The 17,142-nt window shown below is 38.6% G+C and overlaps 1 protein-coding gene across 1 annotated transcript in view; it reads left to right on the top strand.

Moving 5' to 3' along the window:
• Window positions 1-17,142, top strand: part of nek7 (NIMA-related kinase 7) — a 74,503-nt gene that overhangs the window by 26,128 nt on the left and 31,233 nt on the right. Inside the window, exons 3-5 of the mRNA XM_051910856.1 lie at window positions 6,207-6,344; window positions 10,723-10,785; window positions 14,780-14,890. Coding sequence (XP_051766816.1) covers window positions 6,207-6,344; window positions 10,723-10,785; window positions 14,780-14,890 — 312 coding nt within the window. The remainder of the gene's footprint in view (window positions 1-6,206; window positions 6,345-10,722; window positions 10,786-14,779; window positions 14,891-17,142) is intronic.

The following is a 17,142-nucleotide window of genomic DNA, read 5'->3' on the forward strand; positions in this document are numbered from 1 at the left end:
GAAAAAAAGCAACCAAAAATGCTGAATTGTGAATGCAATCACGCATATGATATCATATCTTAAAGTCCCCAAGGTTTGATGGATATGCATAGGAGATGCCGGATGAGTCGGTAAGGCGTGCATATTTGATGGCGCATTTGCTCTGAGAGCGAGTGGGAGGGCGAGATCTTCAGATCCGATTTTAATCGTCACGGCGGATTTTTCGGCGAAGCAAAATCCCCTTGTAAAGCAAGGGCTTTAAATACTGGAGCAGATTGAAGAGGAGCGGGGCGATGGAGGTATAAATATTGCATGGGCTGGGCCTGGAGAGAGACGTTGATGAAAAGGATGCGAACAGGATCTCCTGCCTTGTTCCCCCCACCACGAAGATCCCCCCTCCAGCACCCACCAACCAACCAACACTACCACCACTAAGCCCGTCTTGCTACTCTACCACCTCTTCAGCGCTTCGGTTGTCCTTTCCTTGGCAGCCGCTGGCAGTGTTGTGCTGTCAGCTCACACCTAGTCTCCACAGTGCTGCCGCCCCATCCTCCGTCATTCTCCTCCTCCTCCTATCTCACATCCCCTGTCATACGGCTGCATGTCTGCATTTCTCTTTTTACACTTGTGTCACCAGTGGCCAACCCTCCATCGTTTGCTGTTGCTCCTGTGATGTGTTGTCCCTTTGAGTCATTTACCCGGCATGCTCTGCTGCATCTTCCGTCCCCTCTGACCTTTTTTTTTTTTTTTTTTTTTTAATTTATTTAAAGGGATAGTGCACCCAAAAATGTAAATTCTGTCATGAATTAATCACCCTCATGTTGTTCCAATCCAGTAAGACTTTTGTTCATCTTCGGAACACAAATGAAGATCTTTTTGATGAAATCTGAGAGTTCTCTGTTCCTCCATTGACAGCTACGTAACTGACACTGTGATGCTTTAAAAAGTTCATAAACGTTTGTAAAACGAATCTATAAGATTTGAGTAGTTTAGTCCAAATTTTCTGAAGAGACTCGGGGCCCAATCATACACTCGGCGCAAAGCGGCGCCAGGCGCAACACCAGTGTTTTTTGCTAGTTTCAGCCCGATGCAGTTATCATTTTTACGTCCTGCGCCACATGGTTTAAATAGCAAATGCATTTGCGGCCATTTTTGCGCCCATGGGCGTGCTGGTCTGAAAACAAGATGTTCAGGGGCATTGTTGGCACGTTACTATTTTGAGGCAACTGAAATAGACTGCGTCACTGTCCAACTGAAACCTAGTCTAAAGTCAATGGCGCAGTATTTTTTTTGTTATTTAAGGAGCGCGTTAGTAATGTGCGCCTATATGCAGGTGCACAACGCACATACACTCTGCTTATTACACACACAGGGACGCGCAGCAGCACAAAAACATGCCAAATATTAAAAATAAAAGGATTACAATGTAAAAGATTATTATTGTGTGCATAGAGTTAAAAATGCTTTTGTGGAATCAGGCTTTTCCCTTAGATGGTCTGTTTGCGCTTTAACCTCGCGCACGAGCAGATCTGTTTCCTTGCTAGAGAAGTGCTCAGTTTTTCCGCTTGCAAATTCCGCCACGTAAATAGCGAATCCGCCATGGCATGAGTGCAACTGGCTTTTAAAGGGAGTGGGAGATGAGACCTTTACTCATTAAGAGAATCGGGACAACCCTTTTAGACCATGCGCCAGGTGCCGACCATTTTTCCCATCCTTAAACTAGCAAAAGTGGATTCGGACACATCCTAAGCACACTTGCACCATGCACTTTAGACCATGTGCTTTGATTGTTAAAATAGGGCCCTCAGTCACTTTTTATATGATGAACATTGAATTTAGGCTTTTATCCACATACATTCATCAACTCGCACATCAGTTGTGGTAAATGGAAGCTCAAGCATGTTTGCTTGAAGTGCGAGAACCAATGAGGTTCATTCTCGTGTGTTACGCAACTTGTTTGAGCTTCTGCAAGAACCAGTGAGGTTCATTCTCGTGTTACGCAGCACGTTTGAGCTTCTGCAAGAAGTTTGTTCAAACCGGCTCGGTTGAGCTTCTGTTTATGTTCGCTAATCAATGTTTATATGTGAATAAAAGCCTAAATTCAATCTGTTCATCATATAAAGTCGATCAAGCCTCTTCAGAAAATTTGGACTAAACCGCTCAGTTCATATGGATTAGTTTTACGATCTCTTTATGAAAAAGCGCCAAAGTTTTAGTTGTGTAGCTGTCAGTGGAGGGACAGAAAGCTCCCAGATTTCATCTAAAAGATCTTCATTTGTGTTCTGAAGATGAATGAAAGTCTTACAGGTTTGGAACAGAATTTTTATTTTTGGGTGAACTAACCCTTTAACCGAAACGATGGATCAAGACTAAAGGCCATTCACACCAAGAACGATAACTATTTTAGTATCCACACCATATTGTTATAAGTGTGCTATCGTTTTGTCATCTGCCTCTTTAAATGCTTAAATTCTTTAAAGCAGGATGAATTCTGATTAACTGTTTTTATTATTCCATCATCTGGAAAAAAAATTGTTCTGAAAATCATACCAACTATATCACTTCTGTGTCGTTATTGTTATAGTTGTAGTATGAACAACTACAGTATAGTACTTCACTGAATTTCTCTGTTCTCATTTCCCTCTTCTCAGACAATTCTATTCTCATAACATTAGAAACTTTAAAAAAAAAAAAAATTTCAAACTTTATAGTTATTGTTATTGGTATAATCATTGTCCTTGGAGTGAGAGGTGTGATCACATTTACTGTTGCTCAGCTAAATTTTGTAAGCGTAATCCAGTCATTTCAATAGGAATCAGCGAATTTGGGAGTTTTGTCTGAGAACGGAAAAGTTCCCCACGCAGATTTCGCTCATGTTCAAGTTGGTCACATGACAAAAAGCTGTTTTGAGAATTATGTTTTATACATCGGTATGCTATTGACAATAGACTGGATTTTTTTTCCTGCAATTTTTCGCTGACATCTTAATAGAAAGCTTTGCATAAAAGTTGTTCAGCATCCCAATGCAAGGCATTCTTGGCCCCTTTCCTCCCACCTCCGTGTGTTATTTTTGTTTTCTCCACTTCCTGCAGAGCAGCAACGAGCCCTTCGAGCTCTCGCCCCTCCTGCAAGCTGCAATCTGTACAAACCGCGTCACGCCGCTGTCGAGTGACCCCGGCGGTCGTGGAGATCCTCGGCTGCTGCGGTTCATCTCGTGTCAGCTCGGTGCTCTAAATTGTGTGACAGCGCAAAGCCACGGATGAGACAAGCTGTCAGTCAGGGCGCCCCTGCTGCCCTTTGAAGGCAAGGCCAGGGGGCAGAAAGGTGCCGCAAATGGCCTGTGAAGTTTACATACACTGCCCACTGCTAAACAGATTACCTCTAATGAAGTGTCTGGAGCTCAGGCCGCGTCAGGCCTAATCCTGGCTGGCAGTGCGTCCCTTCGGCTGCCAAAAAAGCCGCCACCCTCTGGCCTCCTCCCGCCGCTATGCCGGCCTCCCCGGCGCTGGGAGGTGCCCGTCGTTAATCAGGCCGGACAGTGCGCGAGCTGACATGCAAATGTAGGTCATTGCATATGTAAATGTGTGATTAGCAAGCCGCATGCCAGAACACATTAGCTCGACTTTGCTCTCAGCATGCGCTTGTCATGCCGCTTTAGAGGCTCATGCTAACATTTGTCAAGCGACCATGTGGGGAGTGAAAGCAATGCCGTGCCCCTCTGCGGACCATCCGCTGCTGACCAAATCAACATGATACATATGTATCGTCTATGGGTCAGTGACGTATAAGAGTGTCTACAATTTAGAAAAGAAAAATCTTTTAAAAATCTACATTAAAACACAGATGCCAAGTTGTGTACTCTGTGTATTATGTTGGTTTCATATGGTTTTGAAGATTAGCATACTATTTAAAAAAAAAAAAAAAAAAAAGTTAACATTTTTAATTTAAAGTCTCTAAAACTTCATGTGGTGTAACTATTAAGTAAAAAAAAAAAAGTATACAAGTTTTTTTTAAATAATTGAAGGTAAACGATGGATGGATGGATGGATAGATGGATAGATGGATAGATAGATAGATAGATAGATAGATATGAATAAAAAGGAAGTAAACTCTGTAACCAACAGGGCACTCAGTAACCTGGTAAGTTTGTGCACACTGGAAATAATTATTATTCATTTATTTTTTTTTTCAAATCAAGACAAGGTCAATATGACATAGTGGGCAACTGAATAGTGCAGCATAGTTTGAAATTAAGGGTTTAAAGTTTGTCGATTGCGTGTCTCCAGTGAAGCTGTGCACGGACCGACCATCACGCACAGAGTAACACACGTTCATGCAACAAATGCGCACTTCAGAATATCTGACAGCTGGATTCGACTAAGTCTGCAAGGTTTGTGAAATTTAAAAGTTTTAAAATGGCATCAAAATAAAAGCCCTGCTTCCGACACATCGGCCAATATCAGCTGTGGCGATATATCGATCGACCACTTGTCATTTCCTTTTTTCTTTTTCTTTTTTCTCAATGCATTTTTCTGCATGTTTTCCACATGGCTGAAAAGGTTTTGAATATGATGAGTCAAGCAGATATTGAAATGTATGAATTATATTTTAAATTAATTTAATAATTTAACTAATCAGTGTTATTTTACCATTATTAATATCATATTTTCAATGACTGTTTTATATTTTCTGTTGGTTTTAGTCATTTTTATGTGCTTTTTTCATTTTATCAGTTTTTTTTATATTTCCATTTAGCATTTTTTCATTTTTATTTTTAGTACTTTAACTTAAACCTATTTTATTTCAGTTAGAGCACCCTGTGTTGTTTCCCCTCAGTTTGTGTAACCTAGAAAAACATGAATTTTCTAACTTGTTATTGTTTAAATAACCATTTTTTCCCCCCAATAACCTCTCTGGATTTGACACAATAACTAAATGTTGCCAAGAAACCTGGTGTCTTGTATATTAGCTTGATATTGTTACATTTAGTCAGATCCAGCTTTCTCTCTTCGCTGCGGTGGCAGGAAGAGAGCGCTTCTTCTGCTGCACCAGATGTGTCCCTGGAAGAAGGGGCTGAGAGCGTGTTGTCACATGGAAAAACAAGCTACCTCAGTGTGTTAATTGGATGGGGCAATTCTTTGGCTCACACCTTTTTTTTCCCTTAAAGCTGTCAAGTTAGAAAACAATGAAATTCTTAAATTGGTCGCCCCTTGATCTACATCCACCCCTCCGGCATCTAGTCAAGTTGCAGTGCTTCTTCCAACTCATTTATTTCAGTTCAACCTGTTATATATATCAGACAGTTTTACACAATAATGTTGATGGATTTGACAGATCGTCCAAGTATTCTTGTATTGTAAGAAAGGCACTGATGCTGTTCACATTGAGCTGTCATTTGTTGCTATGACTGAATATCTTAATGGATGAACATTTCAGGGAGTTGTGTGAAGCTTAAGCTTGCTTGGAACCACAATATGAAAATGCATGCCATGACTATAAATAAAAGAGATTTTGTTTGTTTACAAGACTACAATTGTGTCATCCTTCCCCTCCCTTTGCCATCTTCACAATATAATTTGCCTTCAAGGCCATCTTATGGCCATCTTTGGCCAGTTCGGCATGACATGACATTGCGTTCCACTATCTGTCACCTCCAGTTGCCAGAATGTTTGCTGGATTAAAGTTTACACTCGAAAAGCCTCTAAAGGTCAGAGTGTTAATTAATTTATTTATTTATTTGCTCACGCCATCTCCGAGGGGCTGATTCTAGGTTTTGTTTAGATTTTTAATTTTAGAGCACAAGTGTCAAGGCGCCGCACGCTTCTTGGGAAGAGCACTCGAGGCAGTTTGTCACTAACTGGTCCAGCATAAGTCACTTCAGAAGTAGGGATGTCACCACTCGCCTGATTCGTCCAGACAGTATACGGCAAAGATTCATACGGTGCTTTGGATTCAATGTGGATGGTTAATGTTGATTCGTTCCCACACTCTCTTGCCCTGACATATCACCCTAATGACACCTATCCCCAATGCCCCCGAGAGTTTTCTTCCATCTCTTGGCATATAAACAAAAACAATCATGGAGTTTGGCTAGCAATGGCCAATCTGTGGGGACATGTTTGTTTTGTCATTTTAGATTTAAGACCAATGGAAGCTCAAAACGAAAGCTGTCTGATGTGCATTTCGCTTTCTTGAAATGTACTTAATGTTTTGTACTTTATTTCCAGAAAATCCAACAGGATATGGGCTATAACAATTTAGCCAATTTTGCCATTGAAAAGAAGATCGGAAGGGGGCAGTTCAGCGAGGTTTATCGAGCTACATACATACTAGACCATACTCCAGTAGCTTTGAAAAAAGTGCAGGTAAGAACTTCCCTTTGTCATTTAATGTCTTTATTCCCAAAAAAAAAGGTTTAGCAATATTTCTGCACTTTTCTGAGGTTTTTAGTGTATGTTTTACGTCGGTAAATTACAGGTCTTGCATTATAGTTAAATATATTAGGTATTTTTAGCAATAAATCATTGCAAATTAATGAATCGCACTTAACGTTAAAGGGTTAGTTCACCCAAAAATGAAAATTCTGTCATTAATTACTGACCCTCGTGTCGTTCCACACCCATAAGACCTTCGTTCATCTTCGGAACACAAATTAAGATATTTTTGATGAAATCCGATAGCCATCGATATCTTAATTTGTGTTCCGAGGCATCTATTGTGAGGCATCTATTGCCAGCAAGATAATTAACACTTTCAGATGCCCAGAAAGGTATTAAAAACGTATTTAAAACAGTTCATGTGAGTACAGTGGTTCAACCTTAATATTATAAAGCTACAAGAATACTTTTTGTGCCCCCAAAAAAACAAAATAACGACTTTTCAACAATAATGGCCGATTTCAAAACACTGCTTCATGAAGCTTCAAAGCTTTACGAATAAAGTTACAGTTAAATACTAAATACAGTTTTTGATTCGAATCACTGGTCCGGAGTGCGTATCAAACTGCCAAAGTCACGTGAACTATTGAAATTGTGAAACACTTATGACGTAATGAAGCCTCGTTTACTGAAATCACGTGACTTTGGCGCTCCGAAGTGGGTGTGGAATGACATGAGGGTGAGTAATAAATTACATAATTTTCATTTTTGGGTGAACTAACTCTTTAAAGTTTTTAATATATTTTGATATTGTAATAATTTCACATTTAATCTCCAAATTAATGTAGAAACAATAGATTAAAATATAATTTTTATTAAAGGTACAAAAGTTATTCAATTAAGAGCAGTGAGTGATTTTCTTTTTCTTTTGTTCTATGATTAACATTAATGGCAGACTGCAGCAGGTTTATTAGGCTTCTGTCACTTTAAGATCTGACGCACATGACGCAAATCTGCATCCTGTTTTCCCAACTCTTTGTGTTAATTTAAGACTTTATTTAACTCAGTTAAGACTATGCTTACAAGGAAACTCGACAACATGGGCATTTTGGCATACTTTTGTGTGTTTTGTTCGTTCAAGTGTGAAAGAGAGCTCAATAGGGCTTTTCACACTGCGCTTAACTCGGGTTTATCAATGTTCTAAACACCACTTTTAACCCCGGGGGTTAACACCACTTTTGCCGTGTTAACCCCCTCATTGCGGTGCCAAACTTGTACAGTGTGAAATGATGTGGTGTTAGAATGTTACAGCTAGACACTTAGCAACAGACAACCAATCACGTACTCACTTGCCTACTTTGGGCAGTCATGGAAACACTGCTTATTGTATATAAACAGTAAATTCAGCGTTTGAGTAGAAAAATGTCAAATGCTGACAGGAAATGCGACAATTTGAGTAAGGAAGAGACCGTTTCATTCTTACCTTTTATAGTGCGAAATGTCCATTCAGAATAAACTCGATAGTACAGTTGGCAATGTGAGGATGCGCAATGCTAGAGCTACGTAAACAGGTCGCATGCTGCATTTATCCAATCAGTGATACTGACACTGCAAATATGCAAATAAGAAAATTAACCCAGGGTTTAGGAATGTACAATGTGAAATATCAGCTTGAATACCCAGGATTAATTGTTAACCCCAGGTAAATTATGAGCAGTGTGAAACGTGAAGCAAGATAACCCAGGATTCCGTTTACTGGGGTTTAAAATGACCCAGGGTTATTTTAAGTGTGAAAAGCCCTAATGCGGCCAGTTTTCTATGCTACCTGCTCAAGTTTTGCTACCTCCCATTAAAACGGTAGGTAGCACAATTCGACAGCGAAAAATGCTACCTATCAGATTGTGCTACCATCATCATATTCATGTGGTTTAAGGCTTTATTAATGTCCATACCTACCCCTACCCTAAATCTTCCCTTAAAACAGTGCAAATATTAATAGGTAGATTATTCGCTGCACTCTCTGAAGCAGCTTTCTGTGCTCCAGTACAGCACTGCATTCTCTTTTGTGTCTTGTTGTGCTTGAAAGGTTTAAAAGAATTTGCTTGAATAAAAGCGTGATCATATAATGTAACGCTAGCTAAAGGATTATGGGAAAAAAACGGATGCTGCGTTAAATATTGTTAATATGTTAAACTGAAAAAATTGCATGCGTAAACGTGTTAATTTCAATAGCACTAATTAAAACATTGGGTATGTCGTCCAGTCATAGTAAATGATGAAGCATGAATCTGAACCTTCCAGAGTTTATTGTTGTCCTTGTGTCTTGATGAATAAAATTTGTTCATCTGAAGGGGAATGTAAATACTTTAAACACTTTTTTACAATGCATAATTCCAAATTAAACAACTTTAATCTAAAGCTGTTGGCTTAGAGAAGTATTTTTTGGAACATTAAGTTGTTTTGCATTAAAAAAAAAAAAAAAAAAAATATTATGAGTTAAAAACAGTATTGGATTGAACGATTGGAAAGCACCAAAACACCCTTTAGATAAAAACAGCCTTCAGTACATTTGCTCAAATTTCATTTGAACAGTCTGATTGGCTCTTACGCTGATAATCACGATTGAATGTGTTTCTTTTCTTGCCATAAACATATTCACAGACAGAGCCAGCACAAAGCACAGTTTCCTGTGGATGTGCAAAGCAGACGTGCTGGAAGAAATAATTGGCAAGCTCTAGATTAAAAAAAAGCGGTGCCCGGATACCATTGCTTCTGCTTTCCTAACGCACCACAGTGGTCGTCTCCGTCACTACCGCTGACTTTATTAACACTAATGATGAGCCGAGAAAGAATTGGTATTTTTGTATATGCCATTATAAAATGACGGGTAGTAACACTCCTAACTCAGCGAATATATCCCATAATGCAGTTCATCCACGTAATACTGCCACTTGTGTTATTATAGTAGATGAAAATTGACTTGAAAGTTCAAGCTTCCTTTAAAACACATTTAGAGCTACAGAAATGTAATATTTCTTACATATTGCAATGCAAATCACCATGATTTTTGTATGTGGTTCAAAGCTGTCAGGGTGGAAGTCCACTATGGGCAACATTTCCACCTTTTTTGATTAGAATAATGAATATATGTGATGTTTCCTGACGCAAATATTGTGCAACCCTGATTGCATGAATGAAGAATGTAATATTTGCTTTAGGACTAGTTTTTACTCTCTTTTGGTTTGAAAGTTTTGGGTTGATTTCAGACTTTGGCCTTGAGATGTTAACATTTCTGTTTGCTGTTTATACTGTGTGCTTTATCATAATCAGGACAGACATGATCAAAACAGTGTTTTAACAGATACATCTAACATACTGTCGGGATTATCAGCTTTTGATTTTGTTAAACAAGATTGTTTGTGCTGTTTTGTTGTCAGCCGGTTATTACCACAAAATAAATTTAGTTATTAGGATGTGGACATGAAGAGGGTTTTTTTTTTTTTATAAATGTTATTTAAATAGGTCATTTTTTTTTTTTTATGTATTTGTATTTTACATAATAAACAAAATGTTAAATATATTTATTTATTAATTAATATTAATTAATTAATTAAAAATATTAATTAATACTACTAAATTATTTAATACAAATAAATAATTAAAGATAAATAAATACATTAATTAGTGGTAAATATAAATTAAGAAAATTAAATACGAATAAATAAAGATATGTTATTTAATACTAATAAATAAATTGGTTAATACAAATCAAGAAATAAAATCTAAATAGATACATTATTTTAGTGGTTAGAAAATAAAGATAAATTAAAAGATAAATAATTGAATACAGGTAAATATGTAAATTGAAAAATATAGTAATAAATACATTTAATTAACAGATGAAAACATTCATTAGTAATGAGTTAGTGATGATTTAAAAGTTAACTAAATTAAAATTAGACAGACAGACAGACAGATATGAAACAAGCACAATTAAACCGTTTAGAGGTTAATATACAGAAGTATTTGACTGCCAAGTGCTGTGACCGACCAATCAAAATGAAGTATTTCAAAGGAACATAATAAAAACTGGATGAACTAAAAATGAGCTCCCATCTTCTTGACAGTTCTCCAGACCCATAAATACAGGTGAATATATGAAAACGGGTATGCTTGAGGCAGGAGGGGTGTAGATGTGTTGAGGCAGAAGTTTGGGGGTCCTGGGTTTCAGTTTGACGTACCCCCTCCTTCTTGCCCTACTACCCTGTACCAGTAACATTTTTTTTACCTTTTTTTTTTTTTCTCCATCTTTATGCCGTAACACTTTCTCCTTCCTCTTTCTCTCTCCCTTTTGATCTTTTGATAGATATTCGACTTGATGGATGCCAAAGCCCGGCAAGATTGCATCAAAGAAATAGATCTCCTGAAGGTAAGAAACCAGAGAAAAGAGAGACCGACACCATGTGCCGCTATTAGGATCTCTAAAGGTGCCTCTGCCGAGACCCGATACCAGAGAAACTCGGAGAGAGAGACAGAGATTCAGAGACAGAAAACAATTGATCTGGATTAGACCTTCAGCTCTTTCTATCTGTCTCTCGCTCTTCCTCATTCTCCTCTCTCCTTCTGTTAGGCAAGTGCAGAACACGGTCCTCTTTGTGTCGTTCCTCCAGGCCAAGATTGACTTGAGGTTTTTTCTTTTCTTTGCAGTGCCACAAAATACAGTTTTTATTTTGTTTTGCAGGACAATAAGGATTTTTTTTCTGGCTAGCAATTTTTCATTTTATTTTATTTATTTAAGATTATTGCATGCCCTTGCAACCTTTTAATTGGCCGCAAAGCCATGAATATGATAAAATTATATGGTATTTAATTTAAATTACATTACACTATATTATATTTTCTTTACAAAAATATAAAATAAAAAAAATTATTAATTTTTGTATATATATGTATTTATGAATCACATTTACATTGAGGATGAAGATAACACTGCAACATTAAGGAAATTTAGCACATTCTCCAATGAATCTTTTGATGTTTCTTAATCTCTTTTTTTTCTTTGTAAATCGTTTGTCGTTCTTCAAACCACCTTAAACAGGCTACGGCTGGCGGTAGCATAAGCGCTAACGAAAGTTAATGACAAGACCAATAAAAGCTGACGTCTAGCTGATCTGAGGTGTCTGGCTTCTCTCTGCTCTGTTGTGTTTTTGTAGCAGTTGTCGGATAAGCCTTCCCTTAACACACACGCACATACACACACATTTCTCTCTGTGTTGTCATGTTAATTGCTTCAGCTCCGATTGCCGTCCATTGCCGAGCCAGTTTTCAGTCTCCATCTCTACTCATCCTCCTTGAGACAGCATAATTGCTTCCTTTTTCACACTTCTGTTTTTTTATATTCTTGCTCTTTTGTATATACAGTAATAATAAGACAAAAGGGCTGTTCACACGTACTGAGATCTCCTGCAACACAGTGACCTGAAGTCATTCCTTTTCTACGAGAGTTGACGAATTTCGGCCACATGGATGACTGTGGGAATCCAACTACAAAGTTGAGAGAATTTTTTGCTTCAAATGAGCATAAAGGATTTGTCTTTACCCACATGCTTGGAATATCATTGATTTTTGAGTGATTTTTGTGGTAACTGACAGTACAGTGACCTGGCAACCTCCAGCGATAAAATCAATGTGTAAGAATAGGTTAGAAAGAAGCAAGTTGACACTTCCAAGCCCCCTGAGATACCTTCATTCCCATGGGAGGAAGCGGAGGTGGTGGGTGAAGAGGTCACTGTTACGCTCCTTAACGACCCTTTGCCAACCGAATGCGCTGGGGTCAGAGGCTGCCGCAACACTGGCCTCGTTCCTGGTGTTCCTCCTACTCTTCCTGTCTCTCATTTGCCCCTTTTTTTTTGTCTCCTTTACACAATCATTTCTACTCCAGTGCTGATGAATTCAGTCGTTATAACCAGCTCACCTCAAGCCGCTAATACGCCATTTGCGTGGAACACAGACTCATGCCTTCTACCTCAGTGGACAAAGCTGGGGAAAAATATGAAAGAGTCACAAATCAAAATAATGAGGGAGACCGATGTGAGCCGCCCCTCCCCGATGTATCTGTCTATTTGTTTTTCAGTCACTTTTAGACCCTCCCGTTTCACATTGTAAACAAAATTACGCTGTTATGCGGAAATGTTTTGCTTTCTGTTTTTTATTTTATTTTATCATCAACAGAAATCGCAAGCAATTCTAACATACTTGTACCGTTTCCCATTTCTCACTTGAATTCCTTTTAATGGATCGATACAGTAATCCATTCGAATCACAGACCCTCAACTTTATTAACATTTCGAGACTCAAGAGGACTTACCGGGATTACAAAATCGCTTCCAGAACCCACAAGTGTGAGTTGGCATAATATAATTGTCACTGTAATCTGCCTCGTCGTAAACAGAGGGTTGGCTTAATATTGTTCCCAACGGAAAACGAGAGTGAAATTACAGCGTTTAACGTGATTAAAGTCAACATCACGCCGCGTTTCATGTCCGCCACATTGGATGTGCCAGCTAAGGGGAAGCAAGAATGGGGCTGACACCGCCGGCTGCACTCGCTGCAGCTGTGTGATCCAAAAATACATCTAACGAAAGTCACAGGATGGCGACAGAGGCGCACACGTCCTCCCCTATATCAGCGCGGGGCATGAACATTTCTTTAATAACCCCCTCTGCTGTGTCACAGCGCGTAGCGGGGGCCCGACACCCTCCCGTTCGCGAGGGCCTTTGCCTGTCTCGCTTCTCATTGATACACTTGTTTCCTTTTATTTTGCAACCCCCACCCCCAGTCATCTTCAGCGCTATGAACCGATCGCAACTCTGCTACTCATTGACCAACCAACAGGAAACAAGGAAAAGCTGAAGGCTTGGGCTGGGGGGATCGTGCACTGCTGCTGTCTGGCTTCTAATGTTAACATCAGCCATAAGATTCAATGCGTTTGTTTTCTTCTGTTTATTAGCAGTGTTTGCTAAGGCAAGCATCACTTTTACTATTGCTCATACGTAAAGGATGTGAACAAACCCATCGCCTTTAATATTCAACTACATACGTGAATGATACCTTAAAGGATTAGTTCACTTCAGAATTCAAATTTCCTGATAATTTACTCACCCCCATGTCATCCAAGATGTTTGTCTTTCTTTCTTCAATTTCTTGAAAAGTATGTACATTTTTTTTTTTTTTTTTTTTTTTGCTGATCATTTCACTAGATAAGACCCTTATTCCTCGTCTGGGAACGTGTAAGCCCTTTGAAGCTGCACTGAAACTGCAATTTAGACCTTCAACCCGTTGGTAGCTGTTGAAGTCCACTATATGGAGAAAAATCCTGGAATCTTTTCCTCAAAAACCTTCATTTCTTTTTGACTGAAGAAAGAAAGACATGAATATCTTGGATGACATGGGGATGAGTAAATTATCAGGAAATTTTGAAGTGAACTAATGCTTTAAAGCATGTGGCTTGAGGTGTGCTATTATGTCTTAAGTATACATTTCACCTGGTTGTTGATAAAATGCGGGGAAAATCCCTTAGACTTCCAATAAGGGAGGGACCCAAGCCATATGGAGAGACTTGAGGGTGGGCTTTTTGACTTTGGACCACCCAGAAGACCCTAGCAACCACTTAACAATAACAACCACTTAGCAACCATTCAGAACTTTAGGCATATCACATTATCTTCAAAAAATCTTAAAACAATTTAAATGTCTAGTTGCGAAGGTTGTGCATTATTATAATAATAATTATAATTGTATGTATGTACATGAAAAATATTTAATCTAATATTACCTAAATAATTTTATTATACTTTTTAAAAAGTAATGGCTTTTATCATGTTAAACGCAGTAATGCAATTATATACATACTCTTAATGGTATTAATAATATTATTGTGTATATACAATTATTTAACTTTACTATTAAACTTTAACAAGTGTATACATTTTATATGCACATCTCTCTCTCTCTCTCTCTCTCTCTCTCTCTTTCACACTCACACACACACACACACATATATATATATATATATATAATATATACATGCACACACACACCCTGTTGAACTGATATATTTTTTTTAATATTATTTTTTTAAAGTAATTAATCACTCTAAATTGATGCATTATTTTGTCAACCCTAATTGTTACCTTTTTTTACTTTAATTTCTGGTTATAGCACTGTTATGTGTGTTCCATTCAAGTCGTTTGGTGTTGAAGACGCCGGTATACCTAAAACACTGTCCTGTTTACCTTCATACAAGCATCTGCTTTGGTTTCTGCCGCCTTCATGTTTGCAGGCTTTCCTGACCCGCAGAGTCTTGTTAATATTTAAACAGTCACTGACACTCTGCCTTTTTCCTCTGTCCCTTCTCTCCACAGCAATTGAACCACCCCAATGTAATTAAATACCACGCGTCATTCATTGAAGAGAATGAGCTAAATATAGTACTGGAACTCGCAGACGCTGGGGACCTCTCACAAATGATAAAGGTAAGGACACATGCCGATTTGTCAGCAGTTTCTTTTTACCCCCTCAAGAGTATTTCCACCACCCCGGCTGCTAGATAACTGAACGAAGGTAAAACGATCTGCACTGCGACCTCGTTTTTGGGATCCCTTTGGTTATGTTACTAGATTCGTATTGTTTCTTAGAATAATGTAGCTTCCGCACGTTCGATTCGCTCAGCACATCCCGTTTCCTCCTGACAACCCCTGCAGATTTCAGCTACAACCTGATGCTCCACATTTAATGGTCTGCATGTAAAACCCTTCGCTGCCAAATCTCCACCCGCATAAATCATTCCCGGTGCAAACAAAGCGTTTGCAGAAGGGTTGCGTCGGTAAATGAGGAACAGGACGGATTAGTATGACGACGCCTTCGACATGTGCATCATAACGCACGCTTGCGCAAATATCCTGACCGTCAGCTACTTCGGTCTGCTCCACTGCGCCGCTGGATTTCTCAGCCCTTCTGCTCAGCAGCGCTTTAATTAGTTTTATTTTTTATTAAACAATGTCACTCCAAAGGTGTATGCCAGGGCTAATCCCCCCAGCATTGTACACCCGAACATTGAGCCATATGTAAAACAGAGGGTCCGAATGCATAAATATTACTTGTTTTTTTTTATTCTTTTTGATTTTTTTTTTTTTTTTTATCTCCACCCCTTCCTCAATTCTCTCTGTCCATCTCGGAATTCAAATGAAATCAAATGGCCCCTTCATTTGCATGCACTTACAGAATATTGCATGTGCCGTGTTTGCTTTTTAAAGGCACAGAGGGGGCTGCCGCTCTCCCTCATTGACATCAAACAGCCCTCTGATATGCAAATAGAAAGGCAGGGGAAGAATAGATCCACCGGCTTTGTTTGGATGTGGGCCAAGGTTTTCTGGGGCTCGAGACCGCACGCTCACCGCCGTTCTGATCATTTCTGTGAAGCGGTACGAGTGGGGACGAGGCTCAAAATAGGCGGAGTGAGCATTCGCACAATGAAGTAATACGTCGCGCTAAAATAACCTCTGTTTTGTTTGGTTAATCAATTCCCGACCCCTTTTAACTGCCTCGACAAGCAGGTTTACTTCATTGCCGGTGGCTCAATTATTGAGACTGCATGTGAAAAGGTTATAATTACTGAGCCATTTTGGCTAAGCAAGCTTCATTCTGTCTTAATTAATAACGTAACGTCAGATTGGTTTCTGCTTTGAAGCGAGGTCATGCACTCGCGGACCTCATCCAGACTAAACTGACCTTACTGGATGACACCGTACTAAAAGCTTTGAATCTTTGCAGAATTCTAAAGAGGATCATTTGATGCTGTATCACACTCACTGTTTTAGGATGATTAAAAGCTATTGGTTTTATTAAGTACTGTTCAGAATTGTCGACGAGGCTTAAACATCTGTTTTATTAAAATGAATGTTGCACTTTGATGTGAAATTGGTAAAACCAATACCAAACACCCTTGAAATCTTTTTAAGAGATTAAATAGTATATATACAAAGCTTGTCAAGAGATGATTGGTCAGTACAAATTTGTGATTTAATAGAAATCTCTTGATTTCATATCATGCCAAAGAGTTGGAGTTAGATTGATTCTTTTGTAAAACCTTCTTTGTTACTTCATTGTTCGGTTGCTTTGGTTCACAAATTGGTTGATGAATGATTGATTGAATGATTCATTAGACAGTTGTTCTAAAAATATAAAACTAGATTGAAAATCAAGTCACATTATTAGTGCTGAAACTAAAATGAATAGTTTCATATGGTTTTAATGAATTTAACTCTTTCCCCGCCATTGACTGAATTCTCTTATGCAGCGCTTCCTCGCCTTTAAACTGAATTTTCTGGCAATCCATGTTTTTACTGTTATACAGTAGGGGCCACTTTTACGCATCTTCTGAAATAGTATAGAATCTCCGGATAAAAACACGTGCGAAGAAGAAGCAGAAACAAGCGATAGAAGCATTGCTTATGCACATGTAAGCTATCGTGATCATCAAACATTAAACAGCACATAAAACTGCCTAAAGTTACTTAAAGAAATGTCGAATCCACGAAGAGATATAGGACTGTCCATGCTTTGGGGATGTTGATATGGACTCTTATCTACTCAATCTATGTATCTTCGCTCTGAATTTGATCCGGATGTAGTCTTTGACAAAAACGTGATTTTTTTTTTTTTCTTTTTTTTTTTTTTCCTCTGCTCTTTGATCAAAATGTTGCTTTTTTTTAATGAAACTTAACCG

Source organism: Ctenopharyngodon idella, chromosome 10, assembly GCF_019924925.1.
Source record: "Ctenopharyngodon idella isolate HZGC_01 chromosome 10, HZGC01, whole genome shotgun sequence".
Lineage (NCBI taxonomy): Eukaryota > Metazoa > Chordata > Actinopteri > Cypriniformes > Xenocyprididae > Ctenopharyngodon > Ctenopharyngodon idella.